The sequence below is a fragment of the Aquila chrysaetos genome, chromosome 3 (genome assembly GCF_900496995.4).
Source record: "Aquila chrysaetos chrysaetos chromosome 3, bAquChr1.4, whole genome shotgun sequence".
In the NCBI taxonomy this organism is placed as follows: Eukaryota; Metazoa; Chordata; class Aves; order Accipitriformes; family Accipitridae; genus Aquila; species Aquila chrysaetos.
In genome coordinates, this window is record NC_044006.1 from 35,301,185 (window position 1) to 35,328,230 (window position 27,046).

At 37.7% G+C, this 27,046-nt stretch overlaps 1 protein-coding gene and 1 long non-coding RNA gene across 2 annotated transcripts in view; one reads left to right on the plus strand and one right to left on the minus strand.

Annotated features, from left to right (window-relative positions):
- Nucleotides 1–27,046, plus strand: part of NEK10 (NIMA related kinase 10) — a 117,843-nt gene that overhangs the window by 63,502 nt on the left and 27,295 nt on the right. Inside the window, exons 28-31 of the mRNA XM_030007826.2 lie at nt 4,841–5,054; nt 15,034–15,217; nt 15,306–15,392; nt 25,429–25,477. Of these exons, the coding sequence (XP_029863686.1) occupies nt 4,841–5,054; nt 15,034–15,217; nt 15,306–15,392; nt 25,429–25,477 (534 nt within the window). The remainder of the gene's footprint in view (nt 1–4,840; nt 5,055–15,033; nt 15,218–15,305; nt 15,393–25,428; nt 25,478–27,046) is intronic.
- LOC121233170 lies at nt 1,533–18,968 on the minus strand. Its single transcript, XR_005932030.1, has 3 exons — nt 18,953–18,968; nt 9,673–9,676; nt 1,533–1,562 (listed from the first exon to the last, which is right to left on the minus strand). It is a non-coding gene; the product is annotated as an uncharacterized LOC121233170 (long non-coding RNA).

A 27,046-nucleotide genomic window follows, 5' to 3' on the forward strand; every position in this document is an offset into this window, starting at 1 on the left:
GGCTGTTCACTGAAAACTGAAAATACAGGTTCACTGAAAGTCCCATATCATCATGAGACTGGCTGCTATGGAGGCTAACTGGTTTAAATAGATGATTAAATAGGTATTTGTATAAAAATATTAAAATTAAGTTTTCCTATCATGTAAGAATTTTTCCACTTATTTAATAGCAGTGGGAAGCATAAAATTTTTTTTTTAAAAATGTTGATTCTCTTACTATGGGTTAATCCTTAAATGAAATATTATGTTTGGGTTTTGGCTTATGCTTTGTGAGATACTTAGAAAGAATAAAGAACATTAAAGAAAAGCAGTAATAATGAGATTTTACTTACAGATGAGGAAACATTAACAGAAATGAAGAAGTTCTTTCCAAATAACTGAAGCACAACACATATTCAAAGATAAATGTTATAAATAGGAAAAATAATTTATTGATAATGATTAGAAAAAACAGAACTTCATGTTGCAACAGTAGATTTGCATTTAGTGTTATCATTATTATTCTTCATTATTGTTATTACTAAAATACAGTTTTATTGGATTAAGCTACTAAAGAAAGTTCTGGAATCATAACCATCAAAGTCTTTCAGAGTTGAACATCAATCTACTCAGTGTTTAGTCATAGATAAATCATTTATTTTTAGATGCATGAGAAATGGATTAAGGACTTATCAGAAATCTTTTATAGCTCACATTGTTGTTGAAAATTGACAAATTTCAGTGGATTAAAATAAAAAATTAAAAATAAAAAGTCAAATGAAACATTTCTTAAGAGTGAAAAACTTGCATCTGTTTAAAGGAAATATAAAATTTTAAATAAAACAGATTAACAAATTTATGAAAATTAATGAGACGAATCAACAGATTTGAACAAATTTAAACAAGAAGATTAAAATCAAGAAGTTCAATACTGTAAAACATTTTCAAAACTGCAACTTTACATGGCAGTTATATTTATTTAGAAAGTACTGGTTTAGAAATAATAAAATCATTCTGTGACACTTTCTTTAAAGAAGGGTGTTGGGTTAAGTGTAACTGTATGCTAGCTGGTCAATAGTACTTTGCAGGGAAATCACAGTAAATTATCAGGTTCACTGGAGTTAACAGATTTAAGACAGTTTATGCAGAACTGTCTCTTATCAGCTTTCACGTCCTACACTACATACAAAATATTCTGGGGATCTAAAAAGACCTACTAGTATATTATTACTGTTACTAAACAGCTACCTAGGGTGCCTGAAACAAGAAGCATAGAACTGTAAAGTAACTTAGGTTGGAAGGGACCCCTGGAGGTCATCAGGTCCATCTGCCCAAAGCAGATACAATTAGATCTGCTCGCTCACTGCTCAGGGTCTTGTCTAACTGAGTTCTGAATATCTTGAAGGATGGAGATCCCACAACTTCTCTGGGTCCTCTTCAGTGCTTGTCTGTCTTTGTGATTAAAAGTAATAGTAGTAGTAGTAATCCTTATATGTAATCAGACTTCCCTGTGGTCTAACTTGTGTTTATTGCCTCTTGCTCTATTTCTGTGCACCTCTGAGAAGGGTCTGGCTCCATCTTTTCTATACCCTCCCATGATGTAGACAGCAATCAGATCTCTGTATAGGTGGCCCAGGTCCCTCTGACAGCAGCCCTGCCCCATGTATCAACCGATCCCTGCAATTTGATGTTCACAAACCTTTTGAGAATGCACTCCATCCCGTCATCTAGGTCATTAATAAAGATGTTAAACAGTACTGACCCAATATCAATCCCTGGAGGATGCTACTTCCAGCCACCAGCTGGACTTTGTACTGCTGCTGAGATATCTTTAAGCCAGGAAGTTCAGCCAATTATCTACCTGCCTTATAGTCCTGCGGATACTGTGGGATATTGTGGCAAAGGCCTTGCTAAAATAAAGCTACCCACAGCATATACTGCTCTCCCCTTGTCCACAGAGCCAGTAATGTCATCATAGAGAGCAATCAGGCTAGTCAGGTATGACTACTGTTTGGTAAATCCGTTCTGGCTGTTCCCAGTTGCCTTCTTGTCCTTTGTGTGCTTGGAAATTACTTCCAGGGGAATTTGCTCTATTATTTTCCCAGGGACTGAGGTGAAGCTGACTGGCTAGTAGCTTCCTGGATCTTCCCTCTGGCTATTCTTGGATGTGTGTGTGATATTCAACTTTTTCCAGGCTACAGGAGCCTCCCTCTGATCCTTTCACAGATGATGGATAGTGGCATTGACCAGTTACATCAGCACCCTCAGGCTCATCTCATCTGATCCCATGGGCTTGTGCATGTCTAATTGGCTTAAATGCTTTCTTACTATATTTTCTACTGTGTGGTAATGCTTCATGCTCATGGATTCCACAGGTAGACTCAGAGATCTGGACCACTTAAGGCTAAAGTTTCCCAATGGAAATGGAAGCAAAAAAGGAATTGAGTGCCCCGGCCTTTTCCATGTCCTTTGTCACTAGGTTGCACAGTGGGTCCATGTTTTCCTTAGCCTTTCTTTTGTTGTCAATGTACTTGTAGAAGGCCTTTCTTCTGCCTTCCACATTCATTGCTAGTTTCAACTCCAGCTGAGCTTTGGCTTTCCTAACTCCACCCTTTGGGCAATATCTGTATATTCTTCCTGTGTAGCCCACCCCTGCTTCCTACATGCAGGAATGGGCTGTTCTTGTGCTTTGAGGTGTCCCTGAAGATGAGCTAGCTCTCCCAAGCTTTTCCTTTACCTTCTAGAGCAGTCTTCCATGAGATTCTACCAGGAAGATCCCTGAACAGGCTGACTTCTGCTCTCCTGAAGTCCTGTGTTGTAATCATACGCTCTGTCTTTCTCGCTTCTCTCAGGATTTTGAACTCCACAGTTTGATGGTTGCTGTAGCTGAGGCTGCCCTTGATCTTTGCATCCCTGTCTGATTCTTCCTTGTTTGTAAGCAACAGGTCTAGCAGAGTGCCTTTGCTACTTAGCTTCCGAATCAGCTGCATCAAGAAATTGTCATTAACAGATTCCAGAAATCTCCTGATTGCTGCACTCAGCCATATTACCCTATCAGCAGATATCAGAGTGGTTAATAGGCCCCAATGAGTATGAGTGGCTGCAATCATGAAGCTTCCTTCATCTGTCCAACAAAGTCTTCATTGACTTCCTCTTTGGTTTTGGGTGGTTTATAGCATGCATCTGCCACAGTGTCACCCATGTTGGTCTCTTCCTTTGATCCTTACCCGTAAGGTCTTGACTACACGCAGCTAGGTGTTGGAGTGTAGGTTGCATCCTGCTTGAGCCTTTCCCCCCTCACTGGAACAATTGAGAACACTACCTCAGCCCCCTGCCCTTCACAATTGATCCCAGTTCTCTGTAGTCACTTTCAGTATGTTCAGGGTTGGCCCTGGTAGTGTCATTCATGCCCATATGAATGAGCAGCAGGGCATAATAGCCTAAGGGCCAGATGAGTCTTGGTAGTATCTCTGCAGTGTCCTGAATCCAAGCACCTCACAAGCAGCAGGCTTCACAATCATCAAATCAGATCAAGTAGATGGATGCCTCTGTTCCCTCAGTCTCAGCTGACTGTCAGTTGCTACTGCTTATTTGTGATATGAACACTTGATTCAGACTCACCTGGCTCTGACGTGTCCTCTCTTAGGTCTTGTTCTTCCTCACCTGTTCCTAGGTCACTACACCTGTTGTGTAATTGTATATGTGTAGTTGGAGGAAAATCCTTCCTTCTGTTGGCAGAATTCACAAGTCTCCAGCCTACCTCCTCCTGGGAGCCTCTGTCCACTGGTCCTTTGAGGGTAATCTCTAGATTTTCCTCCTTCTTTGTGTTGTTTGGGGGTCTTGTCTCTGTGAAGATCTTGTCATTCTCCTACAAATCCTCCTGACAGCACACTCATCTCCTTCACAGCTGCTTTGTCCAGTGGTGCAGCACATTGACCAGAGCACAGTCCCCACAAGGGAGGCCAATGTCTCCCCCAGCCGCAGGAAGAGGTACCAGGCACTCCCTAGTGTGTCTGGGAGTGCACAGCAGCAGCCCCCTTGTCATGGTTTAACCCCAGCCAGCAACTAAGCACCACGCAGCTGCTCACTCACTTCCCTAACACCCAGTGGGATGGGGGAGAGAATTGGAAGGAAAAAGGTAAAACTTGTGGGTTGAGATAAGAACAGTAATAGAACAGAAAGGAAGAAACTAATAATGATAATAATAACAATAATGAAATGACAATAATAATAAAAAGATTGGAATATACAAAATAAATGATGCACAATGCAATTGCTCACCACTTGCCAAGCGATGCCCAGTTAGTTCCCAAGCAGCAGTCCCCCCAGGCAACTCCCCCCAGTTTATATACTGGGCATGATGTCATATGATATGGAATACCTCGTTGGCCAATTTGGGTCAGGTGCCCTGGCTGTGTTCCCTCCCAACTTCTTCTACCCCTCCAGCCTTCTTGCTGGCTGGGCATGAGGAGCTGAAAAATCCCTGACTTAGTCTAAGCACTCCTTAGCAACAACTGAAAACATCAGTGTGTTATTAATATTCTTCTCATACTGAACCCAAAACATAACACTATACCAGCTACTAAAAAGAAAATTAACTCTATCCCAGCTGAAACTTGGACACTCCCCCATAGCAGTTCTGTCTGGGTTGGTGCCAAGGGCAATTGTTCCAGCTGTTGCCAGAGACTGTGCTCTGTGGTGCGTCAACACCAAGGCTGCCCAGTGTTAAACTGTCCCACGCAGGCTTGAGCAGAGTGCTGGCCAGCATGACTTGATAAATATCAGTGGAGGAATGCAGTCGTAGTAAACAGTTTTTTAGAAAGAAGTAATGAACTTTCATTAGAGAATGTTCTTTCTGTAGATGCTTGACTCCTGATGCAGAGGCACGTCCAGACATAGTGGAGGTCAGCTCACTGCTCTCTGATGTGATGATGAAATACCTGGATGTTTTATCTACCTCTCATCTCATGTTGGAGAAGAAACTGGATCGGGAGAGGAGACGAACCCAGAGGTACTTCATGGAGGCTAATCGAAATGCAGTAACCTATCACCATCAGCTTTCTGTTTTATCACAAGTAAGTACACGTATTAGGTTTTATTTTTTCTTATTGTTTGCCATATCTGAGAAAATAAGGTACAACAAAGCAGAAAATAAATAAAAATGAAAATGGAACCTACATAAATATAGTTTTTAATTACAGATTGCTAAAAAAAGAACAGTGATGCTGATAAGGTGTTTATCAGTAAAACTCATGCTTTCTTACTGTCTGATGCAGTTCTGCAGAAATATTTCTTAAAATTCTTTCATTTGCTTCAGGCTGTGTTTTAAGCACTCTTCATGAAGGACATCAGTATTTTATATAATGAACCAAACTTGTATATGATCTCAGAGAATTTACTTGAAAAAAAACCAAGGTGGTAAAAGCTCACTGAGAAAATCATTTTTATGGTAATTGTGAAGCAAAGTTAGAATTTACACAGCTGCTCTTGTCTGTTCAGCTATTGTATCTCTCTTAGATTTCTTTTATCAGGGCTCAGTAGTTTGCACTGAAGAACTTCTGTGTAGGAAAATGATTTTCAGGAACACCTGGTCCTAAACTCATGGATGTTGGTTTGGTTTTGGTTTGTTTTTTTTTTCTTTAATATGTTCTTTATCTCCACCTTCCTGGCCAAACGTAAGACTTGTAGAAATAGTTAATAATTTTTTTTCAGTAGATTTTTAGCCTATCAGTCCAAGATGATTATTTGTATTATACCTTTTTTTTCAATAAAAAGGATGCCAAAAACTTCCAGAAAAACCTTAACAAACCACTGTAATTTGAAAGGTAAGAGGTACTGAGGTAAAAGAAAGATGCAGAGTAGGATTTATAACTTAAAACAGTATAAGCAATTATTTTCCATTGGTTTTTGAGTTTTCTTACCCTACACATTTGGAAGCTTGTTGTATGTCATTATATCTTGATATAGTTGTTCTGTCGCATAACTGTGATGAAACTTGAAAAAAAAAGTACTATGGATGGAAAGCTGCTTGATTTGGGATTTCAATGCAGTTATGCTGTCTTTGAGAGAAGATTGCCCTATCCAGACACTTGTAAGATAGGCTAGAACTAATAGTTTTACATTGAAGTTAGAATACTTCTGTTTTGTATAAATACTTGGAAAATAACACCTATCTAGAAAATGAGAAGGAAAATGCCTCTCTGTTTTGGTGGTTAATGGCTAATCTTCTCAAGGAAGGAATACTGTAATTCTAGTTCCACTCCAATGGATATTTTATTATGTATATTAAAAGAAACAGGTACAACAAGAAGATCTGACAGATCCAGAACACTGCAGAAGCTGAGGGGAGTATGGCTCAGTAATGAGAAGTGGGAGACCTAATTGGGTGTCCTTGCTGTAAAAAAGATAGAATAAATCAGGCTAGGATCCTTCAAATTTCAGAGGAGTGCTACAGGGCTTAGAAACAGAAGGAGCGATGTTGTTTCTTTGTTCCCAGTATTATAGGAAAATTGTATGAACTTGGAGGATTTCTAATAAAGAGAATAATTATTCCTGAAAAGTTTGACTTTTAAAAAAAAGACAAAATTCTAACTAAAAGTACTAGGAAGAATTTCAAGCAACTGTTCCTGAAATAAAAACTCTGTGAGGTATGGACAACCTAATTCATCTTAATAAAGGCCCTGGCAATTCCACAGCCAAGTAATTTGTCATTTTTCTGTGGTGTTGGACAATTCAGTGTTTCTGCCATGTAGTTCAACGTTTTGTTGAAGCCAGCTTTCTTATACTTTCTTTTCTCTGTACTAAAATGTACTTATGGCCTCCTTTTTCATCCCAGTTATGTCATATTGTGAATGTTTCCGAAATAAAGAGCGTACTCTCTGTCCTGGTTTATGGAACTAAACAACAGAGATCTTTTGGAACCAGAGTGGAATGTGTTTTATAAGTAGTTTAAGACCAGTATGGAAGCTGGTAAGTAGGCAACTGAAAGGCAGGTCAGTAGATGATGTTGGAGATGTGTAGTTACATTGCCTGGCAAGTATAGCATAAAATCCATGCTTGAAAATAATCCTAATAAAGACAATCATTATCAGCTCCCCACATAAATTCTTATCTTTCCTTGTTTTCCATAGAAATTGTTGTTTATGTAAGAACACAAGCAGATGTAGGGATGAAAGGTGTTTAATAAATTTAGTGTGTTCAGTTCTGAAAGTCAAAGGTTGCTGACATAACACAGGGTATAGAGGACCCAAACAAGTAATCATAATTGTAGTAATTATCTCTCACATAGTACCTTTCATTTCAAGGTGGTCAATATTATATTTTTGTGCTTTGGGTAGGAAAGGGTAGAGAGGAAAAAGGCAGTTTGTGTAAGGTCACCAAACAGACCAGTGGCAAAGTTGAGTTTTCTGTGTTCCAAGCTAAATCTGAGTCTCAAAACAGTAGTTGATTTAACTAATAATGAAAGTATCTTTCTAATATTTTCCTTTAAAGAGATGAGAAGGTAGCCAAATAATAATTTGATTGCTTTTTTGAGGTGTATAGATTTGAAAAACTTAGACGTTATTTTGGCTGTTTGCAAAAAGCTGAAAATAAGTCACTTTTATTACTTTGGAAATATGTGTTTGATTACACGGGCATCATCCATTATTTTTTAATTTACTGCATGTATCTTGAAGTGTTTTTAACTTAGAAATAATGCTTAGAAGCCCTTGATAAGCCAGTGTGTTCACATACTGTTTGACATATAAATAGAATAACATTTTTCTCATTGCCAGATTTTTAAATGTAAAATATCAATATACCTAAACCAATGTAGAATGATGAATATTGAGATCTGTCCTATATTTTCAATGTGGGAGAGAAAACTGTAAGCTTTATAGTCAGAGTCTGTCAGCTAAAAATATATACAAAAATGTGAGCCATTTGTACCTCCTGCTACTCTCAGAGAATATACTAAAAATGGGCAGACGTGATAGGCTACCTGGCTGATCAGAATAACTTCCTTTTCTCAATTTCTGAAGTTCTGATCTGTGCATATGGCACACATATTCTGTCACATTCTTTCTCTATAGCAGTTTTTTGTAATACTGTGTTCTTTGAGAATTTAAGCTTATTTTAATTTTTGTATTAATAATGCCACTAGAATACACATTTTATTTTTAAATCCATATATGCATATCTATGTATTCAAATGAAGTTCAATTCAACTATCTATTTATCTAAATATCTAATTATCAATTAGATAATGGAAAAGTAGGTACAACTTTTGGTTCTGAGTGCAGTGCGATCTATGGAGTGGCTCCACATCCAGTGTTTGTCAGGGCTAATAGGGTGTCAGAAGTCATTAACAGTGCTTGGTCTGAGCTGGTCCATTTAGGTCACAATTAGCTGAGTGTTTTGTCCTAAAGTTCAAATGTACAAGAATGCTTATTAGCAAGGTCGCGCTCTGCATTTCTTTGTTTTCACACTTGAACTGGCAAGTCTTCCCCTAACCCAGTATGCTGAAGAGCATGGCATATAGACTTAAGGTGAGTCATCTTCCATCTAGATAAGATTTTTAGCTGCAGGTCAACACTGGCCCTCCCAGACCTAGATCTGCAGGTATCAAGGTATTGCGCTTCTGGTGGACTAGGATGCTGCTGCTAGGAGACATACTCTGATTATTCTGCTTGCAGGCAGGTATGTTACAGCCTATCCAGAAGCCTGCCTGGCGCCATCTTGCAGAAGCAGTTCAACTATTTATTGGCTGGAAATAGTGAAAGAAGCAGTATAGCTGTTTTCAGACAGGACTACATCTGAACTAAAGAGCCTGGCCAGACCTGAAATGGCTGATTCAGTTTCCTGTCTTCATCTGTGGCATAAACCTTCATAATCCACCTGTAGAAAATTAAGAGTAGGTTGTACTGTCTTTTCTAGATTGGTTTAGAAACATCAATAGTGTATCTGAAGGCTTGAGAAACATTGGGATTTCTTTGTATGTCTCTTCTATCACAAAGACCCTAATGTAAATGATTGTGAAGCATTTTGTAGGAATACCTGTAAATACAGAGCATTCTACTGCTCCCACTCTTCTTTATCCACAGGAATGGATTTTCTTTATCGCAACCTTTTTCTTCATCCACAGGGATGTGTGGCCAAAGGGGGAAGGGTTAAACCTCAAGGTTTAAGAATCCATACTTTTGTAACCACCCTGCAGGCTACTGGCAAATCTTGTAATTAAAAGCAGCCATCAATTTCCTCAAGTTTTTAGAATAAATGAGGACAGGATCACAACTTTCTGAAGGGCAAAGGAACACAAAATGATTTAACTGCGTTTTTACCAAGTCATTTCCCCCCATACACAAATTCTGTTCTGCGCTGTTGGCAATTGTTGTGCTAATAATCATGTTAGTTTCTAAGCGTCACCACATGCATTACAAAGTAGTGCTTAATTAGCAATTAGATTTGAATTCATCTAATTTTTTTTGTTAACTCAGAAAAAGACATAAAGATTGGATTAATGTTAATTTTATTTTCCTTTTTCTGTGTGTTTGTATAAGTATTTTGCTCAATTCAGCCAATCAATGCATAAAAGATTTTTTTTCTTAAAACAACTGTGTATGAATGCAGCAACTGTTTTCGTATTGGTTGAAGCAAAGAGTACCTTTAGTTTTAAAACACATAGAATGCAACATGTTATTAATATTGCAGCACTATACTCCAATCTTTATTAGGTTGGAATATTCAATTCCTATTTTAATTAAAATTGATTATTAAAAAGTTATTAAAATTTTATAAAAAAATTTGGGTGATAGTGCCTGTCTATGCACTGCTGCATACAATTCCCATTGCTTTGGAAATGAGTGAGGACTCAGGAATGTCATGAAAGCTTAGCATTCCACAAATTGTTTTCATCTCCCACCTTTCACCCCATTGATTTTGTTCTGATACCATTCTGTTTTGGCATTTATGTAGCAGGTACTAGAATTAAAGTTTAAATGTTAGAAGTTAGAGCTGGTGTGATAAGAAGAAAGTAACCTTTTTACATTTGTACTATTTATGTTTGGAGAATAAAATAATTATGCAAAAACTGTTATGCAGGTATAATTTTTTTAAGAGTTGCTGAATGTAGAAAATAGTCAAGTTACTACCTGTGAAAATGTATGATCAAACTATTAAGGACAAACCCATAATATGTTTAATTCAGCTTCAATTTGTTAGTGCATCAAAGTACTTTAATAGAATTACAGAATGTAAGTCTGGTAGAGTTGTCAGAGATTATCTTGTCCATCTTCAAGTGTTAGAGCTACCTGTCACTCCTGACAGGTATTTGACCAGTAATAAAAATGTCAAGTGATAGAAAGTCTCTCCCAAGGCAAACTATGCCGAATTAGGGAACAGTTTGGAAACAGCAGAAATGCAAAAAGTGTCATTACAGTCAGCAACTACATGTCTAAATGAGTCTTTCTTTTTCCATCTGAAGATAACATCTGGAAAACCATGAGGATGGCTGAAGTGCTGTCAGAAGATAATTGGAAATCCTGGGCATACCCATAGCACATATACACTGTGCTATATACTGTATCTGCAGTTATTCTGATGCTTTCAGAAAATGTTGGTCTTGTTTTATATGCTTGACGGAGTAGATGTGTTGTGTATGTCTTGTTTCCAGGAGATATTCAATAGACTTATGCATGTGCACATATGGGATGTATATTACCCTTGAAATTTTCGGACTCACTCTTAAGTGTTATATAAGTGCTCTGAGAGCACTAAGTCCAGAATATCCCCAGAACACTGCATTTACTAAGCACATTCAAACCTGTTACATACTGTATGAACACTTACTTCTCTCTGCAGGATCCCACATAGATGCAATAGTTGAACACTGAATTACTGTTAGGTGGTCTTAAAATCTAACCTAAATTTTACTTGTTGCAGCTTAAGCTGCTTACTTTTTGTCCTACCCACAGTGGAAATATGTAAGAGTTATTTCTTTTCTCTTATATGTTCTATCTTCACTCTGTAATTTTTTTCTTTGGACTGAATAATCAAATTCCATCAGTCTTACTTTGTAAGTTATGTTTTGTAGACCTCTGATTATTCTCATTTCTCTCCTTTGCTGTCTCTCCACATTTTTTAAGTGTAGTGTTCAAAACTGGACTCAATTACTCCAACTGAGAACCTTCCTGGTACCAAGTAGAAAGATTACACAGTTCTTAGGGATGATTCTCCTCTTTATACATCCCAGTGTGATGTTTACCTTTTCATAACAGCATGGTATTGATGAGTTGTGTTCTGTTGCTGCTCCACCAAAATCTCCATATCTTTTCCTGCAGAGCTGCTGTCTGACCAGTCCTTCCCCAGTCTGTGCATTTGTACAGTTGTTTCTCCCTGCTCATAGAACTTTGCATTTTCCCTATTTAAACTTCATCAGTTCTTTTAGTTTCTCCGGTTTCTCAAAACTTTCTTTGACACCTGTTGTCACTTGCATTGACACAACACTGTGTGTGATGTATATGCTGTAATATGATATATGATGTGAAAGTATCACTGTCTAGGCACCTTTAATAGACGTTCTATCTATCCCATTATGCAGATTATCATTGCAATTCAGTGACAACATTGAATGGTTTTGGAACAAGGTCAGAAGGGATCCTGAAAAAATTGTCCTCACTACCCATTTTCAGTTTAACAAACACTGAAAGTAGTTACCAAGTTGAGTACAATTTTTATGGTCAATTATAGAGCCAACTGATCATGACATTTTCTAGGTCACACTTCCCTAGCTTTCTTGTAAGATGTCGTGAGAAACATTGTCAAAAGCGCTACTAAAACCATTATAAATAACATCTACTTCTTGTTCCTAATGCACAAGAGCTGTTACTTTGTTACAAAAAGAAATATGTTGGTTTAGTATGTTTTTTCCCCTGACAATTTCATGTTAGCTGTTACTCATTTTATTGCCATCTTCTAGTTTTTTACAAATAGTTTAATAGTGGAAGTAGTTCTTTTTTTTTTTTTTCTTGAAATAGAAATTCAATTGACTAGTATAATGCTGTAATTGCTTGTCTCTAATAAAGAAGATTAATTAAACACTGTTTGCAAATGCCACTAGAGAGCTCTGTATTTCTTCAAGACAGAAAAGTTAATTCTTCTGGACAGCAATATGGCAAAACAGAGCTAAACAAAAGATCAATATCTTTATATTAGTTAAACCTACCTTTTTTTTTTTTTCTTTTGATAGTGTTAATTTAAATTTATGAAAGATTAGATTCCTATTGGAAGTCGAAAAGACCAATTCAAGTTTCATTTCTCCAAAAATAAAGTATATCTGATTTTACAGTGGTGATGATGACCAGTGAAGAGAGAGATGGTGCAAGTATACAGGATATGGATGAAGAGTCTCAGTTTGTAGATGGAGGGTTTTTTTCATGGCTGGGACACAAATTTCCAGTGTTTCCACAGATGCTTTTGCTCAGTCATAAAAAAAGATGAATCCTGGAAAAAAATTTTAATTGGTTCATAATTTGAACATTTTTTGCACAGGGACTCTTTTCCCCTTAGATTTCCTTTAGAACTGTGTGTGTTTATACTAGAAGGCAGAGTTTGTTTTAACAAAGGTGGTTTATTATGAAAATGTGAAAATAAACTGGATCAACTGACAAAGCCTCCAGAAAGATTTGTAAAATTCTGGAGTCTAGAATCAAGCATAGGTATGAGCACAGTTCAAATTAATATATATCAACCTAACTAATGTTTCAATGTTTGTGATGTTTTGAATATTCCACTGTTTCACAGATTTCTTCAAAAGATAAGTATCTGTCTTTCTGCTTGTCTGAAAGAAATCTTTCCAAGACACTGAGACCTATGGAAATGGTTGCTTCAAGGTGTTGGAGAATACTTTCTTCATGCTCTTCTCACAAAATTATGTTCTTTATATCCTTATGGCCCTACTCCAATGCTGAGCAGAAGTGGCATTGAACTCACATCCCAGCCTCCTTCAGTCAGGGTACTTTTGTCCTTCTAAATCAGTCAGGTGTCCTACTCAAAAGAGAAACAACTGTATATCTCACTTTTGAAAATTATTAGCTATTGTATAGGTAGGACAAAATATATCGCAGTAAATTTATTTATTACTCTCAGATTAGTAATGAAATACTGTAGTGCTCTATGTTTAGATATTATGTAAATGGACCAGATTTTATGTATAGACAGGTTATAACTTTACAGTTTATGTAACTGCTTTAAGGCTTTAGGATACGCTTCACTGATCTCTAAATAGTTTCTATAGCAGGTCTGACAATTATTTTTATAACGAGGTCTACAGAATTCAGTTCACGCATTTCAAACAGGTTTCCTTTCTTGATGTGGCAGTTAGATCTGACACCGAGTGGTAACAGCAGTCTTTTTGATCTTTTTTTTCCCTTAGCTCCACCTGATTTACAAGTTATTGTTAACAATTAGTCATTTGAGTGTGAGGTTCAGTATTGGCAATGTTGAAAGGAGATTTAAGTTTGAAATGTCCATGCAGTTTGACCCTTCTCTCTCTTTACTTTGTTTTCTTTGATGCAGAGCAGGTGAATTGGTACTCTTCAGAAATTGTGCACTGACTGTTCAGGGCACAATAAAAATGCTCATATGCCATGACTAGACTGCTCTCTTTAAGTGAGCTTGAGAGTCATCGTTAGTGGTTGCCATGCTGTGCTACACTGCAGTCACTGCTATTGTGGCATTTTGGACGTAAGCTCAGTCCGGTACTCAAGTGTAAAATTATCTTTTCCCACCCAAATTTAAAGAGAAAAGCTTGACAAGCCATCTCTTACAAGTTAAGTTATAGTTTTGGGAATAGAACGAAAGATGGGGAAGTAATTGAAGCAGACCATTGCGCAGGCAGTGGTATAGTCAGTGCTCAGGGGTGCATTTAGGTTTCTGAAGGAGGAAGGGTTTCTAGTGCATCCATTCTGCTGTGTCCCAGTAAGGTCAAAATACTTCATGGGAAAAACTTTGGAAGAACGTTGTCTTAGATACAAGCCAAATTGTCTTTGACACACTTGGTAAGAATATAAGTATTTAGGAATGTATTGTCTCCTGAAATTTCTTTAATATTAAAGATGCTCATTCGTTTAATCTGATATATTTATATAATTTATCTTCTGTTCTCCTTTATCGCACTTTGCTCTGACAAGATAGAGTAAAAAGAAGCATCAATTTATTTACGCACAACAGAAATAATATGAGAAGACTTGGAACAATATATGAAGAGATCATAAAAATGATCTGCCTTCAAAACATGTTGCATTAAAACAGAGGCAATAGCAGGGATCAGGGATCTCTATTCTTTCCAGAAAAGCTATAAACATTGACAGCAGCAGAGGCAGAATTTTATACTCATTAAAGAACCCTGTCCTACAGACAAGAATCGGCACTTAAATGTTACAGGCAAATAATTTATATTCCATGGTTTGTTTTTTTTTTTCTTAGCTCTGCTTTGATAATGCCAGTCAGCCTTGGGGAGTCTCTCTGGCATCACATCATATCAAGTTCACTTCATATTTTACTACCATCTTGACTATTGTGCAGGTTTTTCATTGTCCAGAACTGGTCTGCTGTTTATTATCTGAGGAAGAGACTGTTCCTTAGAACAGTCTGGAATAACTTCCAGACTGTTACTCTGGAAGAGAGTAAATCTCCCATTGCTTGTATCTGGGAATCTACTATCTTTGTCCAGTCTTTTATTTTTTGTGTTGTTCAGTATTTCTTTCTGGTCTGGCATTTGTTTAATTTTTTTCACTTTCAGTGCTTGTTATAAAAAGACTTTCATCAAGACCAAAAATGCTTTTTATGTGAAGGCTAGAAATAATTTGTTTACATTAAGAGTTTGAAAGTTTTTCTCTAAATTTAGAATCAGTGGCTGAACCATGTACCATGTAGTCCTGGACTAACAGCTAAGTGGGAACAAAAAGTTCATTTTTCTGTGCATGTATACACAAGCGACACTTCTGTTTGCAGCTTTTCTAACGAGTGCTGGATAAAGACAATATGTATCATTTCCTTTATGTTCTTTGTTGTCAGAAAAATTACAAGAAGTTGAGTCTTCATAGCAGCAGCAGTGGAGCAGCCAGCTGCAAAAGTGAATTTTTAGAAAATACTGACCTCCCAGCTGAAAGCTGTCAATCTGCATGTGGAAAAGACGAGGAAGGAACGTATGAAGAAATACTGGTAGAGGATCACAGCAGTTTAGAGAACTCTGAGAAAGGTAGTCATTAGCAAAAGAAGCATCAGGAGTACTATTATGCTGGTCAGAGGTGGGTTAAAAGCTTCTTTGCTTTCATTTTTATGTGCAGATATGTTCTCTGAATTAGATGATGAGCTGGGCATATTGGACAACTTGAGCAGCTCCAGTTCAAGTCATTTGAAAGAGTCTGCTATTGGTAAGGTTCCTTAAGAATGAAGTGTACACTACTTTCTAACAGCAAAGTAGTTGTTTATTCCAAAATATTAGGGTATTTCATGATCTGTTGCAAGTTCACTATCTGTTGTGGGTCCTAAGGAAAGAAAAATAAAATGACTATGCCTCGGTGGCAGCCATTTCCAGTATAATCACATAGTCTTTGTGTAGCTTGTCCCCATATTTTGCAGTAATGGCTATGAAAGCTGGACTATTATCGAGCAACCTGACAATGAAGGTGTTTTTAAATTTGAAGCATAAGATAACTAACTCATTGATAATAAACAGATGGAAGAGAGTGTGAAAACTTTTGTCTCAGTAATAATAATAATGCTGTGCATATGAATAAATGGAGTGCCCTGTTAGAGGATGTAAAAAAGAAAGTTGAAAGAGGCAAGCTTTACCTGTCTAGATGCATTGACTGAGTGGAATTGAAGGAATGCTTAATGATTAGATTCAAATTAGGAAGGGATTATGTGACAAAACACAGCATTAATTCTGCCTGTAGTTATTTGTGGTAGTCAGATAGGACAGCACCAGCTGTGTTGGGTGTTATCTTAAGATTTTTTTTTATTATATTCTAATATATGAAAATTAAAAAAAAAAGATACGTGAAACATCTGTAACCACTGTGAGCTACCTGCTAAATTATGAGCTACCATGATCTACCTCTTAAATGGGATGCGATTCTGATTAGAGAAAATCAAAGAGCATTGTATACTAGAAAAAAAAGATTGGTATTAGAGCTGAGCAAAATTTGAGTTTTCCGTTCAGCCCATGAAGTGCTGACAGAAAATCTGTGGGTGATTTAAACTGTATTTCTAAAAGGTGAAGGGAATGTAGCTGTCTGAAGATTAATAAATGTTATTGTTGCAAGGTCCAAGGCTTCAAAAAACGTAGAATAACATTACTTTATCTATTTGTAGTCCTATTACTAGCTGGATTTCCTTCAGATTTTGGCCCAGGTACTGAAGAAATATGACTGCTTTTAATTGAAATGTTTCACCATTAGTGTAGGGAAAATAAATGATTTGATAATTCTACTTAAAATCCATTGATAGGATTTGCTAATTGTAACTGGATAGCCTGTCATTCTAAACGCTGGAGGACCTGTGGCTAGCCAGCCCTGAGTTTATTATCAAAGTTTTCTTTAAAAAATAAATCAAAGGAAAAAAAAGTGCTTTTTCTTTGTTATTTTCTTGTGCTGAGAGAGTAACAAGAGAAGGTTATGGGGTACAGGGAAGCCTAGTCTGGTTGTGGGAGAGGCCTGCGTAGAAGGAGCCCCTTGAGTAAAAGCAGCCTGTGGAGGCAATGTTCTATTTTGGTGTTTATACTGGAGAATACCACACTGGGCATCTCCCAGAGGTGTAATTCTTTGTGGGCTAGTTCAGCATTGTACACAGACATTTGAAATCTTTGTGTAGTTTGTAACTTGCCATACCCAAAGCATTATTGGTAATGATTTCCTTGTTGTTAATTTTTCTTTGTTAACATTTGGACATTACAAAACATCAACTTTTTCTAATATTTAAATACTTTTGTGCCAGGTTTCCATTGATTTAATGAAATACTCTAAGTGGAAGGATCCAGTCAGTTCCTATTAATCCCAGTAACTTTAATCAACATTTCTGGAAGTCATTGTCCATTTTCCTCCCAGCATAGAGTTTAATTTTCTATAGATACTTCAGGATTGCTTTTTCAGAAAAATAATTCTGCAGTCATACGTTCTTAGATCACCTGTAGTTTCCACTTAATGTTAGCATTGTAGATCAGTTGTAATAAACGCTGACAAATTTTTCTTCTTTTCTTTTTTCCCTGAAAAGATAGCTTTTAAAAAAATTATTATAAATTCAGGATACTTGGGTATTGCTTGGTTATGCCGCATTCATTGCTACTAAGTGGCTAACAGCATTTGAATTATCAGCCATGGTTTTGTCAAGTGGGTCAGCTTTACAGGGGAAAATGTGAACAACTTTCATCTAGCTAACTTGCAAACTTCTAACATGAAAATGTGAGTTTCAGTTACGGGTATATTGATCAGGGTCTTGAAAGGGTTTGTCTAATCATGCTGCCATCACATCACTTTCAGAGAAAACATGATCTGCAAATGTAGAAAAATATCGCTTTAATTTAAAACTGGGGTGGTATTTTGTAAAAAGGCATGATATGCTGAGTTGTTCAGTGGCACAGAAGCTGGTATGCATGTGAGTGACAGTGTAATAGTGGTTAGCTTTTTTTATAGTCTACTAATTGTCATAATATTTTTAATAATTTTAGATACCCTGTGCTTTTCAATTATCCTTTAAGAAAAGGATTATTGTTCTTAGTCTAGACAATGTAGTTCTACAAGACCAGCTCCTTTAACAACTCCTAAGATTGCCAAATGCAGGGTATGCAGATTCTGGAATAGTTGTTCATGGTACTTGAAATGATTAATCCTACAGGAGCAAGATTCTGCACATTTCAGAAGCATAGAGGCAGTAGTATATGCTAGGAGTCAAGAAAAAAAGGAGAGTTTATCGTCTCTGGAAGAAAGGGTGGGCAACTTGGGAGGAGTACAGGGATCTTGTTAGGTCATACAGAGAGGAAATTAGAAAGGCAAAACCTCAGCTAGAACTAAATCTGGCCACTATTGTAAGGGACAACAAAAAATGTTTTTACAAATATATTAACAGTAAAAGGAATCCCAAGGAGAATATCTATCCTTTAATGGATATAGAAAGGAACGTTGCCACCAGAGATGAGGAAAAGGCTGAGGTACTTAATGCCTTCTTTGCCTCAGTCTTTACTAGGGAGACCAGTTATCGTCAGGGTGCTCCACCCCCTGAGCTAGAAGGCGAGGATGAAGAGCAGAATATACCCCCCTTAATCTAGGAGGAAATAGTTAGTGACCTACTACGCCATCTGGACACTCACAAATCTATGGGACCAGAGGGGATCCATCCAAGAGTACTGAGGGAACTGGCGGAGGTGCTTGCCAAGCCACTCTCCATCATCTGTCGGCGATCCTGGTCAACAGGGGAGGTCCCAGAGGACTGGAGGGTTGCCAATGTGACTCCCATTTATAAGAAGGGTCGGAGGGAGGATCCGGGGAACTACAGTCCTGTCAGCCTGACCTTGGTACCGGGGAAGATTATGGAACAGTTTGTCTTGAGAGCACTCACATGGCAAGTCCGGGACAAGCAGGGGATCGGGCCCAGTCAGCACGGGTTCATGAAAGGCAGGTCCTGCTTGACCAACCTGATCTCCTTCTATGACCAGGTGACCCGCCTAGTGGATGAGGGAAAGGCTGTGGATGTTGTCTACCTTGACTTCAGCAAGGCCTTTGACACTGTCTCTCATGGCATACTCCTTGAGAAGCTGGTGTCTCGTGGCTTGGACAAGTGTACTCTTCTTTGCTGGGTGAAAAACTGGCTGGATGGCCGAGCACAGAGGGTTGTGGTCAATGGGGTTAAATCCAGTTGGCGGCGGGTCACGAGTGGTGTTCCCCAGGGCTCAGTATTGGGCCCCGTTCTGTTTAATATCTTTATCAATGATTTGGACCAGGGGATTGAGTGCACCCTCAGTCAGTTTGCGGATGACACCAAGTTGGGAGGCAGGGTTGATCTGCTCAAGGGTAGGAAGGCTCTACAGAGGGATCTGGACATGCTGGATCGATGGGCTGAGGCCAATCGTATGAAGTTCAACAAGACCAAGTGCCGGACCCTGCACTTTGGTCACAGCAACCCCATGCAGTGCTACAGACTTGGGGAAGAGCAGCTGGAAAGCTGCCCAGCAGAGAAAGACCTGGGTGTGCTGGTTGACATATGAGCCAGCAGTGTGCCCAGGTGGCCAAGAAGGCCAACGGCATCCTGGCCTGTATCAGAAATAGTGTGGCCAGCAGGAGCAGGGAGGTGATTGTTCCCCTGTACTCGGCACTGGTGAGGCCGCACCTCGAGTACTGTGTTCAGTTTTGGGCCCCTCACTACAGGAAAGACACTGAGGTGCTGGAGTGTGTCCAAAGAAGGGCAACGAAGCTGGTGAAGGATCTGGAGAACAAGTGTTACGAGGAGCAGCTGAGGGAACTGGGGTTGTTTAGGCTGGAGAAGAGGAGGCTGAGGGGAGACCTTATCGCTCTCTACAGCTACCTGAAAGGAGGTTGTAGTGAGGTGGGTGCTGGTCTCTTCTGTCAGGTGGCTGGAGATAGGATGAGAGGAAATGGCCTCAAGTTGTGGCAAGGGAGGTTTAGGTTAGATATTAGGAAAAATTTCTTTACTGAGAGGGTTGTCAGGCATTGGAACAGGCTGCCCAGGGAAGTGGTTGAGTCACCATCCCTGGAGGTATTCAAAAAGTGCATAGACAAGGTACTCCAGAACATGGTTTAGTGGGCATGGATGATGGTTGGACTCGATGATCTTGAAGGTCTTTTCCAACCTAAATGATTCTATGATTCTAGTGAGATATGCAGGTTTTTTTCCCTGAAGTCCTTATAATTTAAAATGATAAAGATTGACAGAGGATAGGGACATGTTGAGTCAAAAGGAAAGAAGAGTGATGGGATGATAACAGCTTATTAGTTGCATTTCTTTCTTATTTTAAAATTAAGAAGTTTCCCAACTTTACCTTAGCTTAATCATATTTAAAGGGTTTTTCCTTGATTTTGATTTACAGTGTAACTGTACCTGCATTTCTGCTGGTAAAACCAAATAGCAGGAAAATATGTAGTATCTCTTAATGCATAGTAGTCCAGTAGAGCTAGTATGTCAGTTGTGTGAGAGAGAGTTTAAAAGTTTACTCTATGCCTGGGAACACTTTTTGGAAAATTTATTTTGTTTCCTTGAATCGTGTTCATTTACAGCACAATCAGAACAATGTCCTCAATACATTGGAAGACTAGTTCTGTGTACAATATGCTATTAGAAAACCCTAGTCTCTAGGGTTTTACATACTTGGCCTCTGACCTTCCTCACAATAAAAAGGTAAGCATACAATAGATCCCTTTCAGAATTGCTTGGCTACTAGCTTTTATGAGGCTAAGAAATCGCAATGCACAGTCCTCTTCTTGTGCTGTATCTTGCTTAGGAGTTTTTCTGTTACCTCATAATTAAATATGTTTCCAGTATTTGGAGGAATCTCTGAACTTATCTAACTTGTGACCAACAAGCAAAGATGTTGAGATTCAGGACTCCTTTCCTTGCTAAAATTTCTGCAATGCAATAGTATTCAGCTACTGTGTAATGAAGAGACCACAGATCTGCCAGAAGAATATTCTAGTGATGTAACTCTAGAAGGGTGTCCCGTATCTTTGAGCTTTTAGAAAAATGACTTGTTTACACAGTGCCAGGACTTGAGTCTTGTGCAGCTAATGCTCAAAGCAATCAAAAGTATCCAGCTGAATAACTGGGGGTTTCTAGAACTAGGATACTCTCAAAATAGGAACTTTGCCTGTTTTATGTTGCAAATGATTGGACTCTGAGTTTAGGTCATCACTTAGTTCCAAATTCAACCATTTTTGAGGATAACAACACACACAGTAGGAAATAAATACCCATTCAGTAATGTCACTTGTCTGGAGCTAGTAGTGATTTTCATTCAAAATTTGGGCTTAATTGCAGGCAGGTACCCTACATCTTGCAAGTTCTGTGATCACAGAGCTTTTTTTTTTTTTTTTTTAATTCAGACCAGTTGTATTCTTTGGTGGATTTGATGATTTGAGAAGATATTTTTTCTTTACGTAAGACATTTAGATAGTTTGGTAAGTGTTAGGGGTAAGGTTGTCTCACATCTGCTATATGTGGTCCTTTAGATTGTGAAGGGAAAGCTTAGGAAATTTGTTGAAAATGATTATTGCATCAAGAAACCTATAATTTACACAATGGGCTGTCTGTGAAGAATTTTGGAGATCTTACAGTGTTTTGTAGGCTTGTTTTTCCCAATTTGACTTCATCTAAGATTCAGATTTCTCTTGAGACCTCAGGCTAATGGGACTTTGTTGAAGACATGAGCTAGAAGATCTGCCAAGACCTGGTTTTCCTGTATGATGCTTGGGTTAAGCTTAAAGTATGTTTATGGCAACTTCTGTTGCTGTACATGTAGTCACTGCTAGTGAGCAAAAAATTCAGTTTGCTCTGCAAAACAGCTTAATTAACATGGTTGGGACTGTCCATTCTAGTGTACAGTGATTTAAAGGGCAGCTTACTAAGCATATTTTGTATAAATAAAGGTAGTTTGACCTTTCTCCTGAAAAGATCATTAAGCTGTTGTTCAAAAAACCACTTCCATTGCTTCCATTTCATTCAAGGAGATTTATTGAAGTTTTCTTCTAATACAAAATCTTGATTCAATTTTTGTATCAGTCTGATCAAACTTGAAAGGGTTTTCAGAGTTTTTTTTTAAGATACCAGTGAAGTGAAAGTGAAAGCCAAAGCAAAAATTACTATCTTCCCAGGTTTTTCTGATCTCGTATCATGTTGTAAGCTCTTTTCTTGAAATTATGTGGTTAGGTGCCTGCAAGAGAAAAACACTAAACTGGATATTAGAATGTATTTGTAAGATTATGCACTGATGTCAATGCATGTTATGAAGTTAAAACCTTAGAAGTTGCTTTAATTACATCAGCTGTTAGAGACCAAAGTAGCAGTTGGAAAAAATGCCTCATTTGATATATATATATATTTTAAATTTTTTAATGTCCTTAAGGACTCTTCATAGAGCTATTCAGAATAGGGAGGCTGATGAGAATCAAAAGCTTTGGCTTTTGCGTGTCTTTCCAACAAGGGTGGCCACAAAACAGGAAAGAGATGGAGGATTTATTTTTCATTTTCCTTAAGATCATCTTGAACTGAGAAATTCCCTCTTGCAAGGCATTTGAAGAAAATATATGTTGCCTTGCTCTTCCCATCCATGTCAAAGGAGTAACCATGGTAAAAGGAAATATGGTCCAGGTAACACCGTGGGCTGAACATCAGTATGCACTATGTGCTCCATGACTTATGTTAGTTAACTTTCCTAAACATATGTTTCTTACTCCCTGTCTGGCTTTGTATGATTAGCATAACTCTTGCACAAAAGACTAAAGGTTATAACTAAAGTCATTAGTTGTCCTGGTTTCGGCTGGGAGAGAGTTAATTTTCTTCCTAGTAGCTGGTATAGTGATATGTTTTAGATTTAGTATGAGAAGAATGTTTGTGACACACTGATATTTTCAGTTGTTGCTAAGTAATGTTTATACTAAGCCAAGGATTTTTCAGCTTCTCATGCCCAGCCAACAAGAAGGCTGGAGGGGCACAAGAAGCTGGGAGGGGATGCAGCCAGGGCAGCTGACCCAAACTGGCCAAAGGAATATTCCATACCATGTGACATCATGCCCAGTATATAAACTGGGGGGAGTGGGGCTGGAGCGGGGATCATTGCTTGGGAACTAACTGGGCATTGGTCAGCAAGTGGTGAGCAATTGCATTGTGCATCACTTGCTTTGTGTATTCCAATCCTTTTATTATTATTGTCATTTTGTTATTATTATCATTATTAGTTTCTTCCTTTCTGTTCTATTAAACTGTTCTTATCTCAACACATCAGTTTTACCTTTTTCCTTCCGATTCTCTCCCCCATCCCACTGGGTGTAGGGGAAGTGAATGAGCAGCTGCATGGTGCTTAGTTGCTGGCTGGGGTTAAACCATGATATTAGTGCTCAATGAGTATGCGTATACACACATGAATGTGTTTGTTACAATGATTTTTATGTCTGAGTCTCCTCATGCTGTTATTGAAGAAATTATTCCAATGTGTTTCATAGTGCCTACCATAGAGACTCCTCTTTAATTCGTAGCTGCTCAGTGGGTCTCTAACATAATAAGCAATAAAAATGGGGCTGAAGGGTGTTGGCTGTTGTTTAGTAATGTTCTGCATCATGATTTGTGGTTTTGGTTTTTTTGTTTTTTAGCATTAATAAGTATTTTTCCAACTTTAGCATATGAATCAGAAAATACTGCATCTCTGCCATGTACAGTGAGTGGCGAGACAGAGTCTTTGGTGTGAAATATCATGCAGTTGTAAATACACTCATAAACTGGCAGATTAGCAAGTCAAATATGGTGAGTCATCAAACCGATCAAGCAAATTTGGATATGAGCCCTTTACTGATAGACTATTTACTTGAAACAGCCAAAGGGTATAGTATTTCAAATCCAATTTTGTATATGAATACTTGGAAAGGGGAGCTGGTTTTAAAATTCTAGCAAACAGCTGTGTTCAAACTTAGCTTTCTAACCAAGTGGCTTCTGTTACAGATTTTCTTGCATATATTCTCATAATGTATTATAGTCTTTGTTATAACAGAGTGTCTGATGTTGTAACTCAAAATCCTTACCCCAAGCAACATGATTCAGGTTCAGTCAGAGCTTCTGCTTCTGTATTTGTGTTATTGTGTCTGCATCCTAAGCAGGTAAAATATCTGTTTCTTGATTAGGAACAATCATAAAAGACTGCCTTTACTTTCTAGACAGTGGACACTGTATTTTCCTATCTATTTTCCTGTCTCGGTGTTGAAGTTAATTGAGTATCTTTGCTTCTGTAAGGGCCTAGTTTATTTGCTATTACGTAAATCAGCTGTTCTTACTAAACCCTCTTTTGGGCTAACTACTACAGAGTTTTAATATCTGTTTTGCTAAGCAAAGCATTAGCACCAAATAAGATACTGTTTCTTTTTCTTTCGTTCTCTCTCTGTCTGTCTGTGTGTCTTCTTTTTAGGGAGACAGATTTGGCCTAAAGATGTATAATTTCTTTTGGTTTTAAAGTGGATTCTGTGTGACAGATGCAAGCCTCCCTCAGGATTTTTTCTTTTTTCTAAATTCAGAGGATCTCAGAAAAGTAGGAAAAATAGGGGCACTATATTTCAGAGCATGACAGAAAGTATGTTTGAATACAAAGATTTAAGATTCTCAGAAATGTGTTTGCTCTCTGTAAGTCCTATACTGTTGTTCTAGAACTAATGTAACTGCTGTAACAAGACCAACAATGGGAAAAGTAGTGTAAATTTGGCACAAAATCTTTTTTTTCTTAGCTACTCTGAGTGACTAGATGCCTCTGTTCTTGTTTTATGATAGTGCTTGTGATGTTACTAGTGTGGAAAAAACATCTCATGTAGACAAAGATGCAGGGTATTATATTAAAAGGCATTAATTGTACAGGAAAATTGTTGTAGAATTTCCTAATCTTACTACTCAGACCTTCTGTTAGCTGAAATATCTTTTGATTTAAACATACACTTACTCAAAATGAGATAGCATTTGTAGGAGAGAGTAGTCTCATATGTCAAAATTACCATCAAAGGAGGTTTTACAGGAATGTTTTAAAACAAATGCTTAAGACAAATACTTGCTTTAAGATGATGCTTTCTAAGTGCATAAATAATAAATATCACCAAACATTACCCCTCCCTCTTCACATTTTTTTGGCACTGTGCAATAAATGACATAAGCTTTTGGGTTCAGTTTTTTTGCTGATTAGAGGTTTGACCAATAACTGGTCATACCACTGACTTCAAGGCCTTGAAATCAGTGGGATTATTTAAGAAGTAAGGTATTCCATATGTAGTAGTTTGAATAGTTAGCTAATAGAATGGCAGCAATAAAACTCTGGTAGAACAAGGTTTAGACAACCAATCAGAGGTCCTCTGAGAAAGTGGGTAAATATTCTAACTTTTTATCCAGACTAGAGACAATGTTGTGGCTACAGTGGTAGCAGTAACTGTAGTAATTTAATGCAAATCCAGATACATCTTCTGTGGACATCTAGTCAGCATGCGTTGTTAGTTTCTCTGAAATTTATTAAAATACTATGTGGGGCTGAGATTTTAGTTATGCTGCAAGCAAACCTTTGGTACATCAAACAGCAACTCCATAGTCAAATGGGGATTTGGAGTTTGTTTAACGCTGCTTTTAAAAAGTTATTCTGACACCATGTCTGGGAAATAGAAAATATTAACATATATGTTTATGGGTTTTTTTAATGCAGAGATAATATTTATGCATTTGTTTCAGGTATAATTAAACGAAGTTTTAGTGCTTCTGAAAGACAACCTCAGGTTAGGTAGGTACAATTTATGATTTTAATATAGATTATTTAATTGATCATTGTTATGATCAATTCCAGTTGGTCGTTTCACAGTGGAACAGTTGCATGATTGCCTTCATGAAACATTTCCTTACTTATCATTACAACTTCATTTTATCTCAGCCTATGACACTCAGTCTGCTTGAGGATATTGTTAGAGGATGTTTGCACACAGAAACTTTACGTGAGTAATTTAAGGGCTGGCATTAAACTGATAAATAGTTTTAAAAGCGGACCTTGCTACGTCAGCTTAAACTGACATTAGTTGGTTAAGCCAAATTCTGGTTTTGCATTTTTAAGCAGCTGTTTTTCCATAGAAAAATGTGTTTGTACATTTGACAGTGTAGAGTAATATCTTGTCCCTTTGAACTCCTCTATACCTTCTATATAAATGTAGATATGCGTTTTTGGAATTCTGGAGTCCTCATTTCTTTCAAAAAGGAAACAAAGCGAAACAGAATATGGTATGGCCATCCCCATTCTCCTTCTAAAGGTCTTTCCTTTTGCTTCTCTTATTTATTCAGAAATGCATCAAACACATTCTTGACCAACCATTATTTTTTCTGATCTCCTTGGCACCACTCTTGTTCATAGACTCTGTTCTTAGTTTCTTCATTTCTGCTTTTCTTTCACATCTGAACAAGCGCCCCCCCCCTGCAACACTCCTGGCTCCATCTGCCTCTTGAACAATTTTTTCCTCTTACCTTTAACTTAACCAGGTAAGTATTTATCATAACAGCATTGATTCCTCTCCACTGTTTCTCCACAGACCCTGTTTGATCCAGCTTTCACTTAAGGAATATTACTGTAGGAACTCTTACTGAGCTGTTTAATGACCTCTTCAAGTCACAGTTCCTTTATTTTCTTGATCTGCTACTTACCATTGGTGCTATCTTTGTCATCTTAAAACCATGCTTTTCTGACTCTTCTGACTCTATCTTTTTCTAATTCTCTGCATAACTTTTGAAACTATTCTTAAGGACCATTCAGAAGGATACTAGTTTATCTGTTAATCTATTTCCTCTGAATGTTACATGTGGCTTTACCACTGATTCTCTTTGTCTTTTCTTCTGTGTCTTTTCTTTGCATGTACAAATGTGGCTGCTTACTCATCTACCTACAAAATCATGCTGCAAATCATGAATTTAGCTGCATACACCAGATGTATTTCCTTCTGTCTACACTAAATTTTTGCTTATTTCTTTAAGATCTCTTTGTGGCCATACAGTTGAGTACTACATAACTAAAAGGAATGTCCTAATTGCCTGTACTTGAAGTCCTACCCATTAGCTTGGGTTTTGATCATTCTTGAAAATAACATCCATCCTCACCAATATTTTGATATCTGAGCAACCACTTTAACTTGTGCATCTCTCAAAGTTCTTGCATTCAGAATAAGTCTCACTGTTCTGCCTGGCACCTCTAAGATGTAACCTTTCCTATCAATATACGCTGCTGAAACTCTTGCTTGGGTTCATAAGACTATCATGCAAACAACACCTTTCCTGGTTTTGATACATGCATTCTAGTCACTCAAATGCCCAT